This window comes from Trichomonas vaginalis, chromosome IV (assembly GCF_026262505.1).
Source record: "Trichomonas vaginalis G3 chromosome IV, whole genome shotgun sequence".
NCBI lineage: Eukaryota > Parabasalia > Trichomonadida > Trichomonadidae > Trichomonas > Trichomonas vaginalis.
The window spans coordinates 7734375-7756208 of NC_067206.1; the positions used below are offsets into that span (position 1 = coordinate 7734375).

The following is a 21834-nucleotide window of genomic DNA, read 5'->3' on the forward strand; positions in this document are numbered from 1 at the left end:
TATGATTTTGGTGTTTATATTGTGTAGTTTAATTATGCAGAGTTTTCCAAAATAAAACTGAAAAATATTTGACGCTTGTCAAAAATCACGTTAAATGACGCAGCGACCGCCAAAAGATACCCAGCTGCAATTAAATTTAACTGGTAAAGATATAGTTAAGCCTCTACGTAATCAAAGGGTATCAACCGCGCGAAAAAATCCACTATTTGATCCTTATTCAGTCGAAATGCAAGTCGAAAAATACGATTACGCCGCACCTGCTGTAAATGAATCACGATCAATCATAGAAGGTACAAATCCAAAACTACGCGCATATATGAACAGCAAAAAATTTACACGACCGAAAACATCGAAAGAAATTAAAAAGCCAATTATGGTTTATGAGCAAGAACAACATCCGTTTGTGAATCAGTCATTCATAATAAAACGTCCTTTTACACCTTCTCGCGCTGCACCTCCGTTAACGAGAACAAGTATCGAAACTGGCGATAGAGAAGAAGCAGAAGTGGCTTTTACTGAGGATCCTCTCGCCTACTTCAGTAAACACAAAGACGGAAGCGGTCATAAATTCATTTATCTCAACTATTCAAAAGATCCATCAGATCCTCAGTATTCGCCATACGATTTAGAGATCACAACATATGCTGATTTGAAAGATAACTACTGCATCATGTCGGCTGATGGCATACAAATTGTTGGTTCTGATGGCACAACATTTTCTCAATCTTTACATCAATGGGCAAGCGAGAAATCACATTTTATATCACTTCGAAAGCTTAAGTTCTTTTCAATGTACTACATATGGAAGCCATTTACGCTCTGGAAAGTCTACATTATGAAAATGAGATATCAAGTTTTTACAAAAGCTATTGCTACGAAGCCAATTGTATTGAATACAGGATTTGCTCAAACAACAATGAAAATTCTTGAGATTTTTGTAGATCAGCACAAAAAATTATATTTAGACGAAGTTATTAAAAGATTTTTACTGATTTTCAGAGCTCAATCACAATTTATCATTCCAAACTTTAAATCCAAAACAGAAGATAACTTTTCGACCTTATCTGCGTTTTACAGAAATTATCATCAAGAAATTGTCAACAAATTCTTAGAATTCGACAACAAAGTACGTGATCCAGCCAAAATTATCGTAAAAGATTCCGATATCAAGACGTTTAAACGCAAAAATCCAAATCTTGGCCAATTAATGGTTCTTGAAAAAGAAAAAGCAGAAAAAAGAGTGAAAAGAACAATAAAAGTCAACAACCAGATTTTGTCTTATGCAAATTACTTAAGATCCTTAGATTATATGCTACTTGAAGAGCAAGCGCAAGCAATACTTGGTTCATGGAAACAAGCACATGAAGTTTTTAAAACTAAAAATTGTGCTTTGTTTCAAGCAGAGTTAATTTTCACTGATGATGGACAAATCTCTTTGGAACCATCACTGCAAGAATTATTGGATACGATCAGCAATGCTTTTTCTTCAGCTATTTCTTTAGTAACTGGTTTTCCAAGGCTTATAATGGCTGTTGAACTTCGTCCACATATAAAACAATCAATTCCAAATTTCAGAGAACTCATTGAAAATGGACCAAATTTGTTGAAGATTTTGGCTCCATATCCTGAAATAAACGACATTGAAGAGGATTGTTTGAATATAATGGAGAAGTCTTATAAAGACGCTTTAGTTGCAATTCAAGTCTTTAAAGAACTTTATTCAATTCATAAATTGGATGAAACTTTTCACATTGAAGATTATATTAAATCAAAAACTAACAAGCCAGCAAAACCATTAAATTATCAATTAACAGATAATGGAAATCAAGAACTAGATATTGATTTTGATGTCGAACCATACATGGACATCAAAACAATGAGAAAATTCGCAGAACAATTCATGGACTACGAGAAAAGAATTGCAAAATTAGTTCCTATTGCCACAGGAACATTATTTGTAGAATCAAGAACCCTCAAAAGAAGATTGGAACCAATTCCTCAAGCGAAATTCAACATCGTTTTCGAAACTCTCAAAAAATTACTTGACGGAAAAAGTGACAGAATATACACGATGTTATCATCATATCAATTGAAGTTGCAAGTCCAACCATCGACATTAGAGACTTATGTTCAATTGTGCACAACAATTGATAAAGTAAATAAATTCTTAGGAAAGATACAAGAAGAAATTGAATATACAAATGAATTATATCATATTTTTGTTCAATATGGTGTTCATTTAGATGCATCAAAGTCATCTGGATTTTCTTTGCAACAGATTTATTCCAATTTCACAAAAGTTCTTGAAGCAAGTGCTACAATGAGAAGAAATAACAGACAATCATTCATTTCAGAGTTGATTCCTCAAGCAACAAACATCGAAGAGAAAATTGCAACATACATTGATATGGCATCAAAAATTCCGATTTCTATTGAACTTTGCAATATCGAAGTTCTCAAGAAAACTCTTGCAAATATCCAAGAAAAGATCAACAAACTCAAACCAAAAGTTCAAAAATTCTCTCTATATCAAGATGTTTTGAACACAAAAACAACAAATTTCGAGAGTTTAGGAAAATTAATTAAGATCATGTCATTCGTAACTAAATTGTATGATTGTGTTGAGAGATGGACAAAAGTTGATCAATCATCAATTCGTAATGTGTTTTGGTTAGTTGATATCGATGCTTTGAGTAATGAAATCATCGAAATTGAAAACATTTGTCGTGATTTAATTTACGAACAACCATTCCAAACAACATTACTTGATGAAATCACATCGAAACTCAAGACCATTTCACCTTATCTCACTCAACTCAAACTGTTATCAGCTCATGAAATGTTGCCACGCCATTGGGCAAAGTTGTTCGAAGAATGTAAGTTGCCAAACATATACAAGACAGATATGAGATTGGATGAATTGTTGGCAAGTGGAGTTATGGATTACGCGAACAAAATTGATGAGATTACGGATATCGCACAGAGAGAAGAGAAAGTCGAAGCAGAATTCAATGGTATCCTCAAGGGATGGAATGCTGTTCAGTTGCCTGTTGTTTCAGGTCAACAGAAAGTTGAAGATAACATTTTGTTGACGGATACTTCAGAATTGATTACAAAAATCGATGATTCTATCATTTCTTTGGAAGCAATGCTTTCTTTACCTTTCGCACATGGGGTTGAAGAACAAGTTTCTCTTCTATTGAAGCAGCTTAATGATTGCTCGAATATCTTAAACATTTGGTCAAGTTTCCAAGCAAATTGGGTTTTCTTGAGATCACTTTTCAACAATGAAAATGGAAAATCAATTCCTTCTCAACTAACTTCCCAGTTTTCGAATGTTAGAAGGAAATGGTCAAGCTGTGTTGCACATATCCACAAAGACTTTTCATTAATCAATGCTTGTTCATACCCTAATTTGTATCAAATCATTTATGACTGCAATAACTCTCTTGTTAGTATTTTATCGAATCTCAAAACTTATGCAGATTCCAAATGCACATTCTTCCCACGTTTATTCCTTATGGGAACAAACGACATTGTTACATTATCTGCTCTTAATGATATCAATTCTGTAAAGTTCATTGCTGCGAGATTGTTCATGAAGTGCTCGAATTTGATTTGTCCAGAAACTGGTTTGACAAGAATCAAAATCAAAGGAATTCAAGGAAATGATGGACACATTCTGCATTTTATCAAGCATGTCCAAGTTCAAGGACAAATTGAATCCTGGCTTCAGCATGTTGTTGAAAGCATGAATCAAGCATTGATTGAGAATGTCGCAACAAGTTACGCAAGAGTTGCACAACTGAGATTATCTGATTGGATTTTCCAATATCCAAAACATGTTGTAATGTTGGTTCTTTGTGCAAGTTTCACAATGGAAGTTGAATATTGCTTCTCATCAGACAATGTTCAGAAAGCAATTACTACATTAAAGGACTCAATTAACAACAAGAAAGTTGATTTAATCAACATTTTCGAGATGAAAACAGATTATTTCTCAAGAGGAATGATATCAATGGTTATCATCATTCTTTCAAATCAAATCTCTATCCTTTCTGATATGGAGAAAACGAATGTTCCTGATGTTTTGTGGGCTTCTTATCCCAACTATAAGTTTAGCGTCAGCGAGAAAACATTTATCATTACATATAATGGTAAAACAATTCCATTTGAGAATGAATATTGGGGTGATGTTCGTCCTTTCATTCGAACCCAAGCAACAGAAAAAGTTTACAACTCAATATTCATGTGTGAATGTCCATTATTAGTTGGATCAAGTTCAACAGGTCGTAAAACAATTGTTGAACATGCTGCGGCATTATTAGGCAAAATTGTTGTTGATTGTCCTGCATTAAGTTCTCTTTCCATCTACCAATTAAGACAATTGTTGTTAGGAACTGTTGTTACTGGTGCTTGGTGCTTGTTCAAAGAAGTAAATTCCTTCTCTATTCCTTCTTTGAATATCATTACTGATTTCATACAATTGTACATGGCATCAAATGCTTTAGGAATCAATTCAATGACTTACGAAGGTTTCAACAAAGGAATTATTCCAACATCAAAATTCATTTTCTTTGATGAAGGAAACACTGCTGAAATTCCAAATGTTTTGAGAAACTCTTTGTTCAAAGTTGCTTTGATTAATCCTGATTTACAAGCAGTAATAGAAATCAAGCTTTCTGCATCAGGATTCAAGTTTGCTGATACATGTGCTGTTAAATTGGCATCAACAATCAATGCTATTTCAGGCATAATGAAATTGAATCTCAAAACATCTGCTTCACTTGCAAATGCTATGAGAATCATCAAAATGTCAATAACAATCAAAGATGAAATGAGAGAATCGACACAATCATTCCTGACTGCAAGTGAAAGAGCATTTGAAGAATTCATTGTTGCTAAAGCATGTTATTGGTTATACCAAGGAATTATCGATGAACCAATCCATGATTTATTGATGAGATTAATGTTCGATGGATTCAGAACTCATGATACTTTAGAGGCATTCAGTAAGAACATTGTTTTGCCTGTAATTGATAATCCAGCACACATCGATCAATTAATTATGAAGAGAACAATGGCAATTACAAACGGACCACAAGAACTCAAAGATTATTTGGCGGACAAGGCTTTGATGCTTCATAAGATCTTGAAGCACAACAGATGCGTTATTATCTACGGACCAATTAAATCCGGAAAATCTTTGTTAGTCAGAACTTTGTTAAAAGTTTATGATGATTTGTTGAATGGTAATGGAATTGATGAAAAAGTTCCAACAGCTCCACAGTTTTCACCAGAATTTATCTTCCCAACTATTTTACCTTACGATTCAACATATGGATACGTCAAGAACGAAGGAACATCTGAAGAACAATGGATTTATGGTTATATGAATCAATTGTTTAACACAATGAATTTATATAACACAGACAAACAGAAATTGTTGGTTTTCGATGGAATTTTGAACACAAAGTTCAATGAGTTTTTGATTGAAATCGCATCACAACATACAGCTCATACTCAATCATTAGATACTGTTGATACATCAGATAGAAGTCGAATCATTGTAATTACAGAGTCATTGAATAACATCACACCTTCAATGATTTCTTGCTGTACTTTGTTACACATGAATAGACTCAATGAATTTGATGAAGGAGCTGTGTGTGAATTACAATTCCCTGCTTTGGTTAATTACAATATATTCCCAAGCAACTACAGAAATGAAGTTGGTCCAGCATTCGAAGAATACATTGCCAAAACAATGGATCATTGTCTCAAATTACCTGATATTTCTTTCAACAAATACATCCCGAATCCGAAATTGTATCATTTCGTGATGCAGAATTTGTTCCCTCAAACAATCTGCAGGTACATCAAAGCATTGTTAGATAATGATCAAATTGAATTATCACCAAATGGCATCAAATCAGCTTTTGTCATTGCAGTTGAAAGATTTTTCGATGGAATTCTTATTGATATTGCAATGTCACAGTTACATTCATGGTTGTATGGAACATTTGGTGTTGTAGTAGATACAAATTGGCAGAGGCAAGAAGTATCAGAAGAATTCAGGAAATACTATCCTAAACCTTTATTTGCTGTTTTTGTTCCATTCAGGAAGCACAACCACATCATTGATCAGTCAGATTTAGTTTATTTGGAAACTAAAGAAATCCATGAACCACGAAATGTTGTTATTCCTACAGGCGACACGATTGTTAATAATGATACACTTAACTTCTTGATCAATAATAAAAACGATGTTGCTATTATCGGAGAAAGTTCGAATACATTAGTCAAGTACTTCTCCAAACAAAGAACAGATTTAAGTGTATACATTTACAACGTTGACATCAATACAACATCGAATTCATTGTTAGGAACAATCAAAATCCATTCAGAACTTTCAATGAGAAGAACAACTAAAACGAAACCTTCTGTCATCATCATCGAAGATATTGATCAAGGATCAGAACAAGTTCAAGAATTGGTAAGATATTTGGTTTACAAGAGATTAATTCCTCTTAAACCTTCAGCTTCAAGATCTCTTGTAAAACCAATTGATCTTAAGCAAACCCAATTCATCATCACAGCCAAGAACATCGTGTCAATTTCACAGAGATTAATCACTAAGTTCTGTGTTATTTTCTCGAAACCAATTTCAAGAGACATCACATTCTTACTTGCAGAAAAGATCTTCACGAGATGCCAAGTTAATCAACCATTTATCAAGAAGATGATCAAAATGTTCCAAGATTTCTTACAAGATTGTCCAGAAGCTCCGTTTTCATTTAGAGAACTCTTGAATTGGACCTATTCCGTTTGTATTTTGAATGTTCGACAAAGTGAGACACAAACAGATGAAATCCATTTAATTGCAGCATTGTACCAAGATTTGATTTTGTATTTACCACAATACAAGAAAAGTATTACAACTAATTTCATCAAGAATTTCAAGAACTTCAACAAAGAACACAACATTAATATCCAAAATCATATCACAAGTGTTATTTACACTATTCCCGATGCAGGTGTTCCATATTCATCTGTTGAATACTCAACAACTAAGCAGTTAATTGATGAAACAATTGATTACATTGCTCAATTCAATGCTGCTTCATATGAAAAAGTTCCAATTTTTGTTTCAACGAATTTAGTTTATATAATGAACCAAATCAAGCGAGTTCTTTTATTCCCAGGCGGCAGCTGTGTATTGATTGGAAAACCTGGCTCAGGACGATACAGTTTATTGAGAATTGTTACAAACATGTGTAAATATGACATCATCCAAATTAATGACAGTGCTTACAGACCAACAATGAAAGAGATCATTAATACTGTTGTTACATATCATAAATCATTTGTTTTGTACTTGAGATCTAATGAATTAGAAGTTCCCGAAAACATCAAATCATTGATTACATTTGCCAAAACAAGAGATTTCTCTGTTTTCTTTGACGAAAAAGAATTACAAGAAGTTTATCACAATGCAAGTAATTCATGCAAGATGGTCACAGCTAAGAAGACAACAATCAGAGATATGATTGTTCGAACTCTTTCCAGTAACCTGCATATTGTTATTTCAAGAAATGACAAATCACAAGATATCAATTGGCAAGATGCAGTCAAAATCACATTGCCACCAGTTTCTGAAGATGATTTACTTGAGATCACAACTAAATACATTCTCACTGATAACAATAAAGTTATCTTTGGTTCATTCGGTTCATTATTCCCTAAGTTCTTCAGATCTTTGCATAGTATTGTTTTGGAATTAGATCCAAACATTTCTCCAAATTCATATTTCGATTTGTTGCGAACATTTAATGACCAATTGATCATGCGATACAACGAAACAATCAGTACAATGAATGCTAAAACCAAAGCTCTTAACTTCATTTCAACAGTTAATGATGAGATCAACAGAACGACAAGGAAATTGGATGATTTGAGAACTCCTCTTGAAAATGCAAGATTAGAATCTGAATCATCATTACGATCATATCAATACAAGATGGATGCAATCCAATCAATGGATGTCAAGTTCAATTCACAGAAGAAAGTTAAAGAAGATGCATTGAACGAACTCAAGAAACAGTCTAATCTTGATAAAGAAGAAGTTCAAAGTTGTCAACGACGAATTTTGGAAACACAGAAGCAAATCGATAAAATGACACAAAACGATGTTGAAACGATAAGAATTGGTGCATTAAATCCAACAAACGCTTTCATGCGAACAATTGAAATACTTTGTATGTACAAAGGATATCATTTCTCATACGAAGTTGGTGGAGTCAAACTTTTACAAGAAGAAAAATTGTTGGATATTTTACATTCGCCAATTGCATATGAAAACATCGATTCAAGAATCACATCCCGTGCATATGAAGTCTTCAATGATGAAACATTCACAAGAAAAGATGTCGAAGATATTTCTCCACCTGTTTTATTGATTTATGATTGGTTGTTTGCAATTGTTCAATTCTCAAGAGCTCAATCAGCTTATGCAAACACTTATCAAAGTTATATCAACTTCCAGAGAACATATGATGAGTTTATTGCCGATCTCAAAGCTCAAGAACAGTCAATACAACACATCAGACAGACAATTGATGATGATAAAGCTTATTTGACTGATGCAAGCCAGAAATTCAAGAATTTAGAACAAGCATATAATCTTGAATTAGATCGCAAGACTAAATGCGAATACATTGTTAATAACATCGATCAAATTGTTAAGAAATGGAGAGAAGATATTCAGTTTGTCACAAATGTTAGTAAGACTACAATCATCATTACATTGTTGTATTCATTTTACATCAGTTACTGTGGTCAGTTCGAAATGAAAGTTCGAAAAGGATTGATTGCCAAAGTTGCAAACGAAATTTGCCGATTCCGATTAACAGATAACATCATGGAACCAATGTCAATTATCAAAGATATGTTGATGAAAGATGTTGGCATTGATCGAGCTTCTAAAGGAACTTCATATAAGATGAACACGAGTAAAGTGCATTCATTAGTTTCACCACGAATTCCATTGATTATGGATTGCAATGGATTATTCATTAAAGATCTCTGCGATTCATACAAATCTCCTGTTAACGTTGCAAGTCTGCACAATAGTGATATTGGACAAACAATCATTGATAACTTAGAATCAGGAAAAGTATTGATTATTACTGATGTTTGTGAATTGACAGTTACATTACAAAAAATTATGTCCATTTACATCATGCGAAATGATGAAAATGTTTCTAAGTCAATACAAATCAACAACCGAACAGTTAAATGGAATTCAGGCTTTAGATTGATTCTAGCTACAAATTATAAAGCTATTCCAGCAATTCCTGCAGAACTCCAATGCAGAACAACGATCATTAATTGCAAAGAAGAACTTGAATTCACAATGCAACAAATTATCTTGTCCAAATTCATTGGTTCATATGATTCTATGAGTCTCAAAGACTTCTCGGAATCATTAGTTCCATTGACATCATTGCGATCCTCAGAAGCTGACGAAGAAAGTTTGGCATTGACATTAACCGATCTTGGTGAATTTGCTAAGAACAGTGGCTTAGGATTTGCAATCAATCACGAACTCAAAGAGAAAGCAGATCAATTAAAGACTCGTTTGAATGACATTGAATCAGCATATAACAAAGCAATTGAACTTAAAGAGAAAGTCAATCTTTTCTCCGAGAAATACCGACCGATGGTTAATTATGTTTCTATATTCTGGAAAGCTTTAGTTTATTCAGTTGAAAGTTTAGGCGAATCTTTCCATATTCCATTTAATTCATTCATTGGCGTTTTGCAACAAGTCCTTAAACATCCAACAGTTACTAATGACAAACTAACAGATGAAATCACCACAACATTAACTGATCTGTTCTCTAAAGCTGTTGTCCAATGGATATCACCAATGTTGTCAGTCAAACACTCATATGTTTACATGTTTTATGTTACAATTTTCTTCTCTATCTTTGAAGGAAAATTAACAAATGATTCACTTGGCATATTAGCAACAAGAATCAAAGAAGTCAACAGTCGCTCATACAATGGTGTTGTCAATGATTTACTTGGTGATCCTGTTTCTTTGATCATCAGTTCAGCAGAATCAACAAGTATTTATGCATTACTTTCGAGAACAGTTTCATCTAGATTTGGTTTAGATTTCATGAATTCTGTTCAACCATTCCAACCGGACAGTGTCATGATGCAAGCTCCAGGCACTCCATGTATTATCATCACTCCTCCAGGCGATGATCCAGTGATGCCTGTTATGAACAACATCTCAACACGATCACGAAATGATATGATCGAGAACTTGACAATTTGTTCAAATTCAAACATTTTGAAGCGTGCTAAGAAGATCCTTCAAGTTGCAATGTCAAGAGGTAATAGAATTATGTTGCATTGTGCAGATGATTCACATGAAGTCACATCATTCATTGCTGATACATGTAACATTATGAATGCAACAACAGTTAATTCTAATTTCCGATTAATCATTGTTGCATCTACATCAAGTACAATTCCAAACTTTGTTTTGTCTATGTCAAAGAGATTATTCTATTCAAACGAGATTTCATGGCGTCAAACTATGCATTTGATGTTCACATCTCTCGCAGCGACACTCAAGTATTACAACACAAACAACTCATTCAAGAAATTGACATATTCGGTTTCTCTTTGTTTGTCATTATTAAAACAGCGCGAATTGATGTTCCCTGCTGCATTCGAAGACAAATTAGATTTCACAGATAACACATTTAACTCATTCTTCAATCGAGTTAAATCATTTATTGATCCAAGTTTACCAATTCCAGTTTTCATTCTCCGAGATATTTTGTCAACAAATATGTTGGCAACAGGAACATCATCCATCCTGGATGCAAGGAAGATTAAAACATTAGTTTCTCGTGCAATTAATCAAACATTGATTGCAGAGAATTTCACATTAAGTGACAAAGAAGATAATCCAGACAAAAACCTTGAAATTCCGAATGAAATCAAAGTTTCACAAATTGCAACAAAGATCAACGAATTGCCTTCATTTGCTCCATACGAAGGCTTCGACATGGACAGGTCTATTGCACATCAATTCAGACAATTTGCACTTTCGAGGTGGATATCGGAAGGAATCTTAGATATCAAACCATTCATTCCTCTCCAAGTTGCTTCATATGCGAATATGATCGAAATTGTTCGTAAAACAGCAACATCAGTCCCAGAAGCATTGCATGATCCTAAGACAAATATTGCTAAAACAGCACAAGGCGCAGTTTTAAGAGGAGAATTGCTGCAATTTAATGAATTCATTGTTGAAGTGAAGAAGACATTGTTATCACCCGAGATCAACAAATACATTGTTTCATTCTCCAAGCGTGAAGTTCCTGCAGATTGGGCTCAGCGATCAGGATATTACCGAGAAGGTGATCATGAAGATTTTGTTAATTTCTTATCGGAGAAAAGGAAAGTTTTAGGTGATTGGCTGAATCAACGAAAGTGTACAAGCATTGATCTCAAATACATCAACAATGCATCAGGTCTTCTTAACGCTTTCCTCCTTGATGGCGCAAACTCTAAAGGAATTGCAGCTTCTGCAGCAATGCTCAATTTCGATATCGGCGGAATGAAAGTTTCACAGAACATTTTGACCATTACCGGATTGACCTTAGTTGGTGGAATTTGGACGGCAGAAGGAATCTCAACATCAACAGCTGGTTCTGCCATTAATCCATTCCCAGATATCAATGTTACAGTCTCTAAGAAATCATCGAGCACAGCTAAGTTATATCAATGTCCATTACTGAGGACAGTTTCATCTCAGAAACGAAGTTATCCATTAATTGATGGAAACTCAAATAATATTATTAGTTATATCCCAGTTAAATCACCGTCAACCGTTCATCGACTTGTGAATGACGGTGTTTCACTTATTATTTCACCACCTGTTTATATTGTTCCAGAATCACAATAAATAAAATTATTTGTTTTGTTTTTTATAAAAAACATGAATCTATTTAAGAACTTTCAATAACTTCATCATCCACATGTAAGAGTTTGAGCTTCTCATTTCAAATACTATTGCGAGATAAACTGAAAGCATTGAGGTAATATATTTCAAAGTCTCAATTAAATTATGAATCCTCTCTTGACTGACATTCGATTGTTATTGATTCAAATGCTGTTCGGCATTAAAAGAAAAAATAATCATATACCCGAGAATTACACTTTTCCGACATTTATGGATCGCTTCGCGCCCCTGACAAAACGTCGGAAAAGTGTAAATTTCCAGAAAAATTAAATCTTTTTTTAAAAAAGATTATGTGTTTAAGGTGAAGTTTATTAAATTTGTAGAAATGTTTGAAAATTTAATATATTTTGGAGCTTTGTCAATATTTCCGAAATGTTCAGTGTTAAATTTATTTTTATTTTTGGTGATATTAAGAATTTGATATTCGAGTTCATAGTATACTTTACAAATATCTATGCTAGATGTATCTTGGATTTTGTTAGTTATTTCAACTTGTCCTAATGTTCGTGAATCTACTGCATCAATGAAACATCTATCAACTGTAATTTTGGCACTATTTCCATAGAAATAATAATCAGAGATTTTATTATTTGAGAAACAACAAAATGTTAAATTTGTTGGAGAATAATATGCAAAAACTAAACAATTGTCAGTAATATTTTGAAAATTTGTTGCTTCAAATAGAATATTTGATGATAATGAAAGATCAAGGTAAACAGAGGGATAATAAATTTGATCTGCACCTTTATTATCATAAAATATAGAAAATAAAACTTTTGAATCAGATAAATATCTATCAAATTAAGCAACACTTATTGCATAGCATTTTGAATGAGAAATATTTGAATTCGTGAAATTAATTTTTCCATTTTTTAGGTAAATATTTCCTTCTCCTAAGTTATTTTCTCCACTTTTAGTGATTGAAGAAGAAAGAATTTTGTTTTGGAATGATCCTTTATCTGAAACATCTGAATAACAGTAAACTCCTTGAGAATCCTGTGATGTTACTTTTGATGAGTCACTTATTATTCGATCTTGGACACATTCGCCTTCGCTGGAGAAGTATAAACTTCCTCCATACTTGGAATTACTACAATTTATAAATTGTGAAGTATCAACTAATAGTTTTGTTGTATTTTTCGAAGTTTTAAAATTAATAGCACTTGAGATAATATTCTCGGAAAAGAGACAACGCTTTACGTAGTAATTTTGATCACCTTTTAAAAGATTTGTTGTTTCGTTTTCGTATTGCGTATTGGAAGGATCTCCTCCATAAAATTCATTCCATTCATGCCTTAAAAATATGTCTAACTTGATCTATAGACAAATTTTTTTCGGGCGTGAACATTTTTTCAAAAAAAAAGTCGCTCAATGTAACTCTTTTGCAGTCATTTCACGTCTGAAAATGCTGTGAGTAGCTACAACCCTTTATTTTCAATGATTTTCCCATGTAAAAAATGCATAATCAAATCTTAATGTACAGATTTTAACTTTATTAACAAAAAACTGAATCTAATGTTAAATGATATTCTGATGATTTTATCCTAATGATAAAAGATATTCCTTAACCTTAGGAGCTGCAAGTTGGAGAGCTGTTTTGCCATCATAATTCTTTTCTTCTTTATTAACTCCTAATGAAATAAAATATTTAACAACTTCAAGACTTTGGTCATTACGAGATGCATAAATGAGTGGAGTATCTCCAAAAATATTATGTGCTGCTATGCTTGCATTAATAGAGATGAGATATTTAGCAATTTCAAGAAAACCTTCACTCGCGGCATAAAAAAGTGCCGTTGAACCAAATATATCTGTTGCTTCTTTATTACATCCACCTTCTATAAGAGATTTAACAAGCCTGAGATTGCCTCTTTCTGTTGCTGCAAGAAGAATATTTCTCTTTTTCTGTTTAGCTTTCTTTTCACTAAGTCCTTCGCTACATGCTTTTTTCATTAATTTTTGATCTCCTTTTAATGAAAGATCATCAAAGAATTTGTAAACGCTTTCAAAATCATCTGAATTCTTTAATTCTGCTATTTTTGTTAGAAATTCTTTTGGATAATTCATCTCATCATTATTTTGTCTAATTTCTTTTTCTTTGATTTGTGATTTCAGTAAAATAATGTCTTTTCGTAGTTTTGCTTTTGTTTTTGCATAACATTAAGATCGAATTGAAGTTTTTTATTAGATTTTTCAAGATTTGCCAAATTAGAGAGTGTTTGATCTATTTGATTTAAAAATTCGATTATAGTATCTAAGAATCCTATCTTTATGCATTTTCTAACCGTTTTTAGAATCGATATTACATCTTTCATATTGCGAATGAAAATACTTGCATTTAAAAGTCTTGAACATAAGTTACTATTTGGCTTTATAGAAAAACATTGTTCAAGAAGTGGAGTTAAATCGTCCGAAGTTAAATTTGCAATTACTAAGATTTTCTCGAGATCCCCTTCTTCAAAAATCTCAAAGACCGAAACATCAGCGTTAATAAAATCTATTAAATGAGCCGCAATATATTCATGGTTAAGTAAAAGACCTCTAGACATCAAAAAAAGTTTCTCTTTGAAAATATTTTTTTCCAACAAATTTTTAGTTTTCAATTTCCGAAATCTGATCCTTGTTACTTGTTTGAGAAGCTTTTATTTCAATCTGATTTATTTCATGTTTTTTTTTTCAAAATTATGGGAGATAGTAGTATATGAGTGCGGGTTGTGTGACTTTTTTTGTAAACGTAAGAATTCATACAATATTGAACGATTTTGTATCATTATTTTTAACATTAATTTTAAACATAATTTATTTTTTTTATTCTTACATAAATGACCCAACAAGTAAAACCAGATAAAATAGATTATCGAATTTTAGAGGATGGTGTTCCTGTTTATATTCAAAGATTTAAAGGGAAGTAATATTATAGAATTCTTAATCCTGAATACATAAAACATTTATTTAAAAAAGGAAGACTGTGAATTATTAAACGTTAATGAATATGAAACCAATAAATCAAAATTGAAATATAAATATATTGGAAGTGATGAAAGATGCAAAGATAAAGATAAAGTTTATACAGTTTCATATAATGAATGGAAAACCAATAAGATAAGAAAACATTTAGGAGATTATGGGAAATGTTCTGAATTCTTCAAATCTAGTATGTACGAGAGAGTAAAAGAAATTAGAAATAATTATTTTCATGAGTAAAAGAAATTAAAAATTCATGTCTTATGTTTTTGAATAAATCAAGATTTAAAAATGATGTAAAATGTAAGACATTTACACTCAACCCATACATGATGTAATGAAAAATAAAAGAAGCTATATATATATAGATGATGTCAGATATTCCGCGATTAATTAAACATTGTTTAAATCATGAATGGAATCAATGGAGTCATAATCAAAGACCTCATAAACGAGAAAAATAAATTAGAAACTAATGTCTTACATTTTTGAATAATTTAATTTTTTATTTCGTAAGAAATGAGTAAATCAAGATTCGTGACTGTGAATCAATTAATGGATAAACTTTCACCAATTCTCACCCAGGTTAAACAAGTAGACGTTTATTTTGATGATTGCATAGAAAGTTTATTTTATAAAGGTAAGTTTAATATTAAACCCATTGCTTTTGCATTTGATGGTAAATTAATCGAAAATTCAAAAATTTGGGAATTAATTCCGGATATTGAATTTATAACAAATATTAATGATAAATGGTTTAAACAACAAAACCACTTCACTAAAGTTCTTTGTAGATTAATGATTAAAACTGAGGAAAAAGAATTTAACAGGTTTAAATATCATCCATGTAAAATTTTAGAACTTGGTAACGAAAAACTTCAGAAAAAATTAAACGCAAGACTATCAAAAGATAGAGTTGAAAGAGTAATTAAACTCGCTAAAGATAATGATGATGAAGAAGAATTTGATGAGTTCAACATAGAACTTTAAGAAACTAATGTCTTACGAAAAATTAAAACTTGGTTATGTTTATTATTTTATTTTTTGATTTTGTATGAAATGAGCGTCAAAACTAACAACGTTAAAAAAATGGGATTCACAAATGAGGAAATTAAGGATATATTAGAGGAGGCAGGTTATGAGGTTGATAAATATTATTTAAGAAATTGTCAAAAATTCGCGGAGTTCTTAAATGAGTTTGATTATGATGGAAAAATGAATAAAAATGATGTTATAAATTTCTTATATCCCACATCTGAAGAAGAAAAACCTAAAGAACCTGATGTTTTCCCTGAATATTATGAAGAACGGATTAAAGATGATGAATACAATGAAATTGAAAGACTGGAAAAAATAAGAGATGAAATAGATGAAAAAATTAAGGAATTAAGAGAAGTTGAAAAATATAATGAAAATGAAGTAGAGGGTTTAATGAATATCCCAGCTTCGGAATCAGAAGTTCAGAAATCTCATGAAGAAAGATATAAAAATTATGTCTCAGAATCAACACAAAATTTATTAGATGGTGAAATAGATGAAACACTTTCAGAAGAAGGAACTAAATTTATTCGTAAACATAAGTTACAATTTATTGATAATGGAGAATACCCTTGTATCATACTTTCACCACCTTTAGATTCCGAAAAATTCAAAAAAGCTCTTAAAAACGTGACATATGCAACTAATACAATTAAGAAAGAAGATCATGATATTTACACAAATTATTATTTAAATAAATGCACAGGTGTTGATAAAGTTTTTGATTTATTAGATAAAATATCAAAAGAAACCATTGGAACCTATAAAATTTTGTGTGATTGTGGTTTCATTGTTGAAGATACCAATAATGTTTCATATGAAAGAACAGCACCGAAGGAAGATGAAGTTGAAAGGTCTATACCATTCGTTATTAAGAACATAAAAGATATGAAAACGTATAAACATTATATTTATTCATTTATTTCAGAAAAAATGGAAGCAACCCATAAAACATCTTCTCATCATTTTATAGCTATTCATACATTCCTTTTCAAAGTTGTGAAATTAAATAAGACAGGAATTAGATTTAATGTATCAGGGTACACATTCTTGAGTAAATTAAAATGTATTCGTCACGTCGCAGATGATAAAAATTTATGTATTCTTAATTCATTTTATGGACTTTAATAAATAAACTTTATTTTTATTTATTTTTTGATATTTTTTTCTTACATAAATGAACAAAAACGGAACAGCTAAAATGAATGATAATCAAATTAGAGCAGAAGGTAGAAGGTTATTTAAACGCTTCTATAACATTCCTGATGGTGCTAATCCTAAAACTCGTAGAAGCTATTTAAATGAAGCAATAGATTCATATGAAGGGTTTGACATTTCATCAGAAAGTGAGAGATTAGCGAGAATGTTAAATGTTAATATTGATTTCTATTATTGTGATCCTCAACCAGAAGACGTGGACATAAATAAGGTAGACTTTCCATTAGTGGAATCAATAATGATAGATCCAGAATTTGAAACAGTAAATATTTTATTAACACAGAGTCCATGTGGAAAACTTCACGCAGACAGAATAACAGACGTTGAAGCACTCACCGGCTATAAAGTTTGTCCATATTGTAAAGAAGAAGTTTATTTTATCCGTGATGATCCAGAAAGGAAAAACCAAAGAAGATTTTTAAAGCATTGTGAGAAATGTAAAGAAAATAATGGAAGATTAATTCAAGACGTTCAGTTGCAAAAGACACAACAACCATATGCACCACATATTACGAAACAGAAGATATATCAGTGGTTATTAGCTCACAATTTGCAGGAATATTATCAACCGACAAGATATTATATTACGTTTGACTTTGAAACATTAGAGACTAAAGAAGAATTACAACTTTCTGAGTGTGCAACTTTGAATGCTTACTTAAAACCATTCATGGTATCATCAATGGTTAAATTAAATGATAAAACATATACGAGGAATTTTTGCTTAACTTCGAGTGATTCTTTTATTTCTGATTGGATTGAGTTTTTATTTTCAACCTGTTCATTAGTTTGCTAAATCAAATATTGAACAATATGAAGAATTATTGAAGCCGCAAACGGTGGGGACTTTGTCTCATACATTAAATGAAAAACAGAAGGAAACATTTAAAGAACTTCTAGATGAGGAATTTAATAAAGTGAATATCATAGGTTTTAATTCGGCGGAAAGTTTGATTTAAATTTAATTCTTCATGATTTAAACACTGCAAAATGGAAAATAAAATCAATGCTGGGTTCATCTTCACAATTTAAGCAAATCATTGTAAAGAAAAACGTTCCATATGAATTGAGATTTATTGACATCAGAAATTATATAGCGGGTGGGACATTGGACCAATTCACTCAAGATTTCGGAAACAATAAATCACGTGTTAAATCCTTTTTCCCTTATCAATTCATCACATGGAGAATTACGAAGAAGAATTATATAAAGTGGAACCATTCACGAAAGATTCATTTTATTCAACATTAACTCAAGAAACTATATCAGATAGTGATTATCAAATATATCTCAATGATGCTAAAAATTTTAAGAATAGATTAGAATATTTTATTCATTATTGCAATAAAGATGTTGAAATTATGATTGACCCAATTGATAAAATTATTGAAGAAACATTTGTTTATAAAATTGACATGCTTCATAATCTTTCTTTGTCATCGAATGCTTCAATGATTCGTTACGCTTTAGCATATAAAGTCTTTAATCCTAATGAAAACTATCCTGAGGAAAAGATAGAATCAAGTTTTGAATTAACGAAAAAGTATTGGAAATATAAAATTGAATCATATAAGAAACAAGATGAAAAAGCAAAAAGAGATACTAAAAATAATGTTTCAATGGATGATTTTCAATACTATCACGATTTAATCCTTTCATCTAAATGCAAAATGTGTGGTAAAGTGTTTACATATGCTAATAAACCAACATTGGATAGAATCGATAATGAAAAACCACATACCAAAGAAAATTGTCAGTTAATGTGTTGTTATTGCAATGTCGTAAAATCAAATAAAGATGAAGATGTTCAACGTTTAAGAATCAATTTAAGAAATTATGCATTAAAAATAATTTACCAATGACTTTAGATTCAGTTGAAGCTTATCACATTCTCCGTAATGGAATTACTGGTGGTCTATCAAATGTTCAACATCGTATTAATCTTAAAGGAATCACACACATTAATAAACTTTCATATAATCCAGAAACTAAAACTGTATCAAATGAGGACACTACCAACATCATGACTCATTTAGTTGGTGTTGATTTTAATTCATTATATCCTTCATCATTTTCATCTAATCCTCATGATTTCATTCAATATACTGACCATAAAATGTATATGCCGGGAAGATTGAATGGTGTTATCATTTGTGATACAGCAACAAAGAAAGCAAAAGCACTGGAATAATTAAGAAGAAAAATACTTTATTTGTGGCTGAAGTAAAGGGTCACATTGATGAAAAATACATTAATGATTACATAAACTTTTTACCAATAATAAGAAACTTAGATATTATCACAGATGAAAAAACAATTGGTGGTTTTATGTATAATTACATGAAATCAAACAATCTACCAGTTGACCAGAAACAGAGAAAATTAACTCAGTTAGCATCAACACACAACCAATATCAACCATTTTCTTCTATTATCTATGGTATCTAATCGACAGATTTCATTTTATCATTGATGATATTCAATCAATTTTAACATTTACTAAAAACACTTGCTTTAATGAATTTGCGAATGAATTTATGAACGAAAGACAAAAGGCTGAATTAGAAGGAAATAAAGGAAAAAGTTTATTTTGCAAGATTTCACTTAATGGATCATATGGTTACGATGCAATGAATACACAAAATTACGCAAAGACTAAAATAATGAATGCACAGAAGGCACGCGTTGCATGTATGTCAAATAAGTTTAAAAACATAAGAGAAATAGGTGAAGATACGTATCAAATGATGCTCAAAGATAGATTTTATAGATGTGAAACATGTTTACAAGAGGCATTTTTTACTTTAGATAACGCTAAATACTGGTATTTGGTTTTCATTTATGATTTTATGTATAAATGCATGGATGTTAATCGTTTTCATTTCATTGAAGGTGATACTGATTCATCTTATTGGGCAATCGCTGGTGATCCAAATCTTCCTAACACTCAAGCATTTCAAGCAATTGTAACCGATGAACAATTTTATGATAAAAACATTTTCAAATTCGCACCATTTGATTTCTTCTGTTTTGATGAGAAATTTAAACCTAAATTAAAGAATAAAGTTGAAGAAAAAGCACATGAGAAGAAGTTATTGGGTTTAGCAATTGAGAAACAAGGTGATAACATGGTTGCTTTATGTCCCAAGTGTTATACATCATTCAACGGTTCAATTGATGGAAGTGATTTTAAAAAGATTGCACAAAAAATGAAAGGTGTTAGTTTACGACAAAATAAACAATTAACACCTAAAAATTATTTGGATATAATAAATGATAAAGTGATATTTGATGGTCAGAATATTAATTTACAACTTAAAAACAGGATGATGACTCGCTTAACAATCGGTAAGACTGCATTAACAGGAGCACACACTAAGGCTGTATGTTGTGAAAATGGATGTTGTATGCCATTTATTTAATACAATTTGAAATTTTATTTTTAAAAAAAATGAGATTCACAAATGAGGAAATAAAGGAACCATTAATGAGGTGATTCTTGATCAAAGAGGTGAACACCCTTAAAACACTTATTTTATTTTTATATAAATGGATAATGTGGATTTAAAAATTTTAATTGATGATTTAGTACTTAATCAAAATTTTCTTAATTATTATGAATTAAAAGCATATCTCCAAAAATATGATAAAAATATAACGGGTGATGATATGGATTATTATTATCCATATTATAAAAATGAAATTTTGAAATATCATGATAAAATAATTTCTAAAATTAAAGACAAAATTAAAAATAATGAATATATAAAGGGAAAAACTAAATCACAACTTAAACAATTGAAAGATTTCAAAAATAAAGTATTAACAGAAGAAGATATTGATGAATTATATAATTTATATAATCCTGAGCCGCAAAAAACACGGGTGCAAAACGTCCAGGTCATTCAGACCATAAATGATGCACAAGCTTTAATTTATGATTCATTAGTTAAACCACATTCAGATTTTAAATGAATCAACTTTTGGAATTCATCCTTCAACATAAACTCGAAGCAGGAAAGTATATCAAACCTTTATATACAGTATATTTAAAACAAATGAATAAAATACATCCAGAATTAATGAAAGGAGGAATGAAATCCAAAATCAAAGCAGATAAAATTAAACCACTTGCAACACCAAAACCTCCAACAGTAGTACCTCCTCCTCCTTCAGTTAATCCTTCATCATTCACTTTATTATATCCATTTCAAACATCAAAGAAGCAAAAAGATTTTAAAAGGGATTTCAAGATATTAAATAAACCAATTGACCCAAAAATTCAACCGTTAAAGGAAAAATTTAGTCGCCCCTCATTTGCACCATATCCATATTCATACGAAATCGATCATCTGGAATATTCAAAAGGAAACGTTACTTATTTATTTGCCATTAACATTAACACTAGATATTTATATTGCATTCCGGTGAAAGGGAAAACAGAACAGGAAACAAGAAGAGCTATTCAATAATTACTAGATCATGAAAGAGTAGATAATATCAGGGGTGATGGTGATAAAGGATTTCAGGCAGCTATGGCTCATTATTTTCCACAAATTAATTT

At 31.1% G+C, this 21834-nt stretch overlaps 3 protein-coding genes and 3 pseudogenes across 6 annotated transcripts, besides 1 other annotated feature; 5 read left to right on the forward strand and 1 right to left on the reverse strand.

Annotated features, from left to right (window-relative positions):
* Positions 1-226: 226 nt before the first annotated feature.
* TVAGG3_0048730 (dynein heavy chain family protein family) lies at positions 227-11992 on the forward strand (the record flags this gene model as incomplete). Its single annotated transcript, XM_001319735.1, has 1 exon — positions 227-11992. The coding sequence occupies one exon, from the start codon at positions 227-229 to the stop codon at positions 11990-11992; it is 11766 nt and encodes a 3921-aa protein (XP_001319770.1).
* A 329-nt stretch (positions 11993-12321) lies between these two features.
* Positions 12322-14595, reverse strand: TVAGG3_0048740 (spectrin binding; the record flags this gene model as incomplete). Its single annotated transcript, XM_001319736.2, has 1 exon — positions 13589-14116. The coding sequence occupies one exon, from the start codon at positions 14114-14116 to the stop codon at positions 13589-13591; it is 528 nt and encodes a 175-aa protein (XP_001319771.1).
* Positions 14596-16002: 1407 nt separating this feature from the next.
* Positions 16003-21834: part of a mobile genetic element that runs on past the window's edge.
* Positions 16103-17179, forward strand: TVAGG3_0048760 (uncharacterized protein; the record flags this gene model as incomplete). The annotated part of the gene is made up of 1 exon (XM_051220955.1): positions 16103-17179. The coding sequence occupies one exon, from the start codon at positions 16103-16105 to the stop codon at positions 17177-17179; it is 1077 nt and encodes a 358-aa protein (XP_051105941.1).
* TVAGG3_0048770 lies at positions 17229-19132 on the forward strand (annotated as a pseudogene). Its single transcript has one exon. A coding segment is annotated over exon 1 (1904 nt).
* On the forward strand, positions 19294-20692 carry TVAGG3_0048780 (annotated as a pseudogene). Its single transcript has one exon. A coding segment is annotated over exon 1 (1399 nt).
* TVAGG3_0048790 lies at positions 20820-21742 on the forward strand (annotated as a pseudogene). Its single transcript has one exon. A coding segment is annotated over exon 1 (923 nt).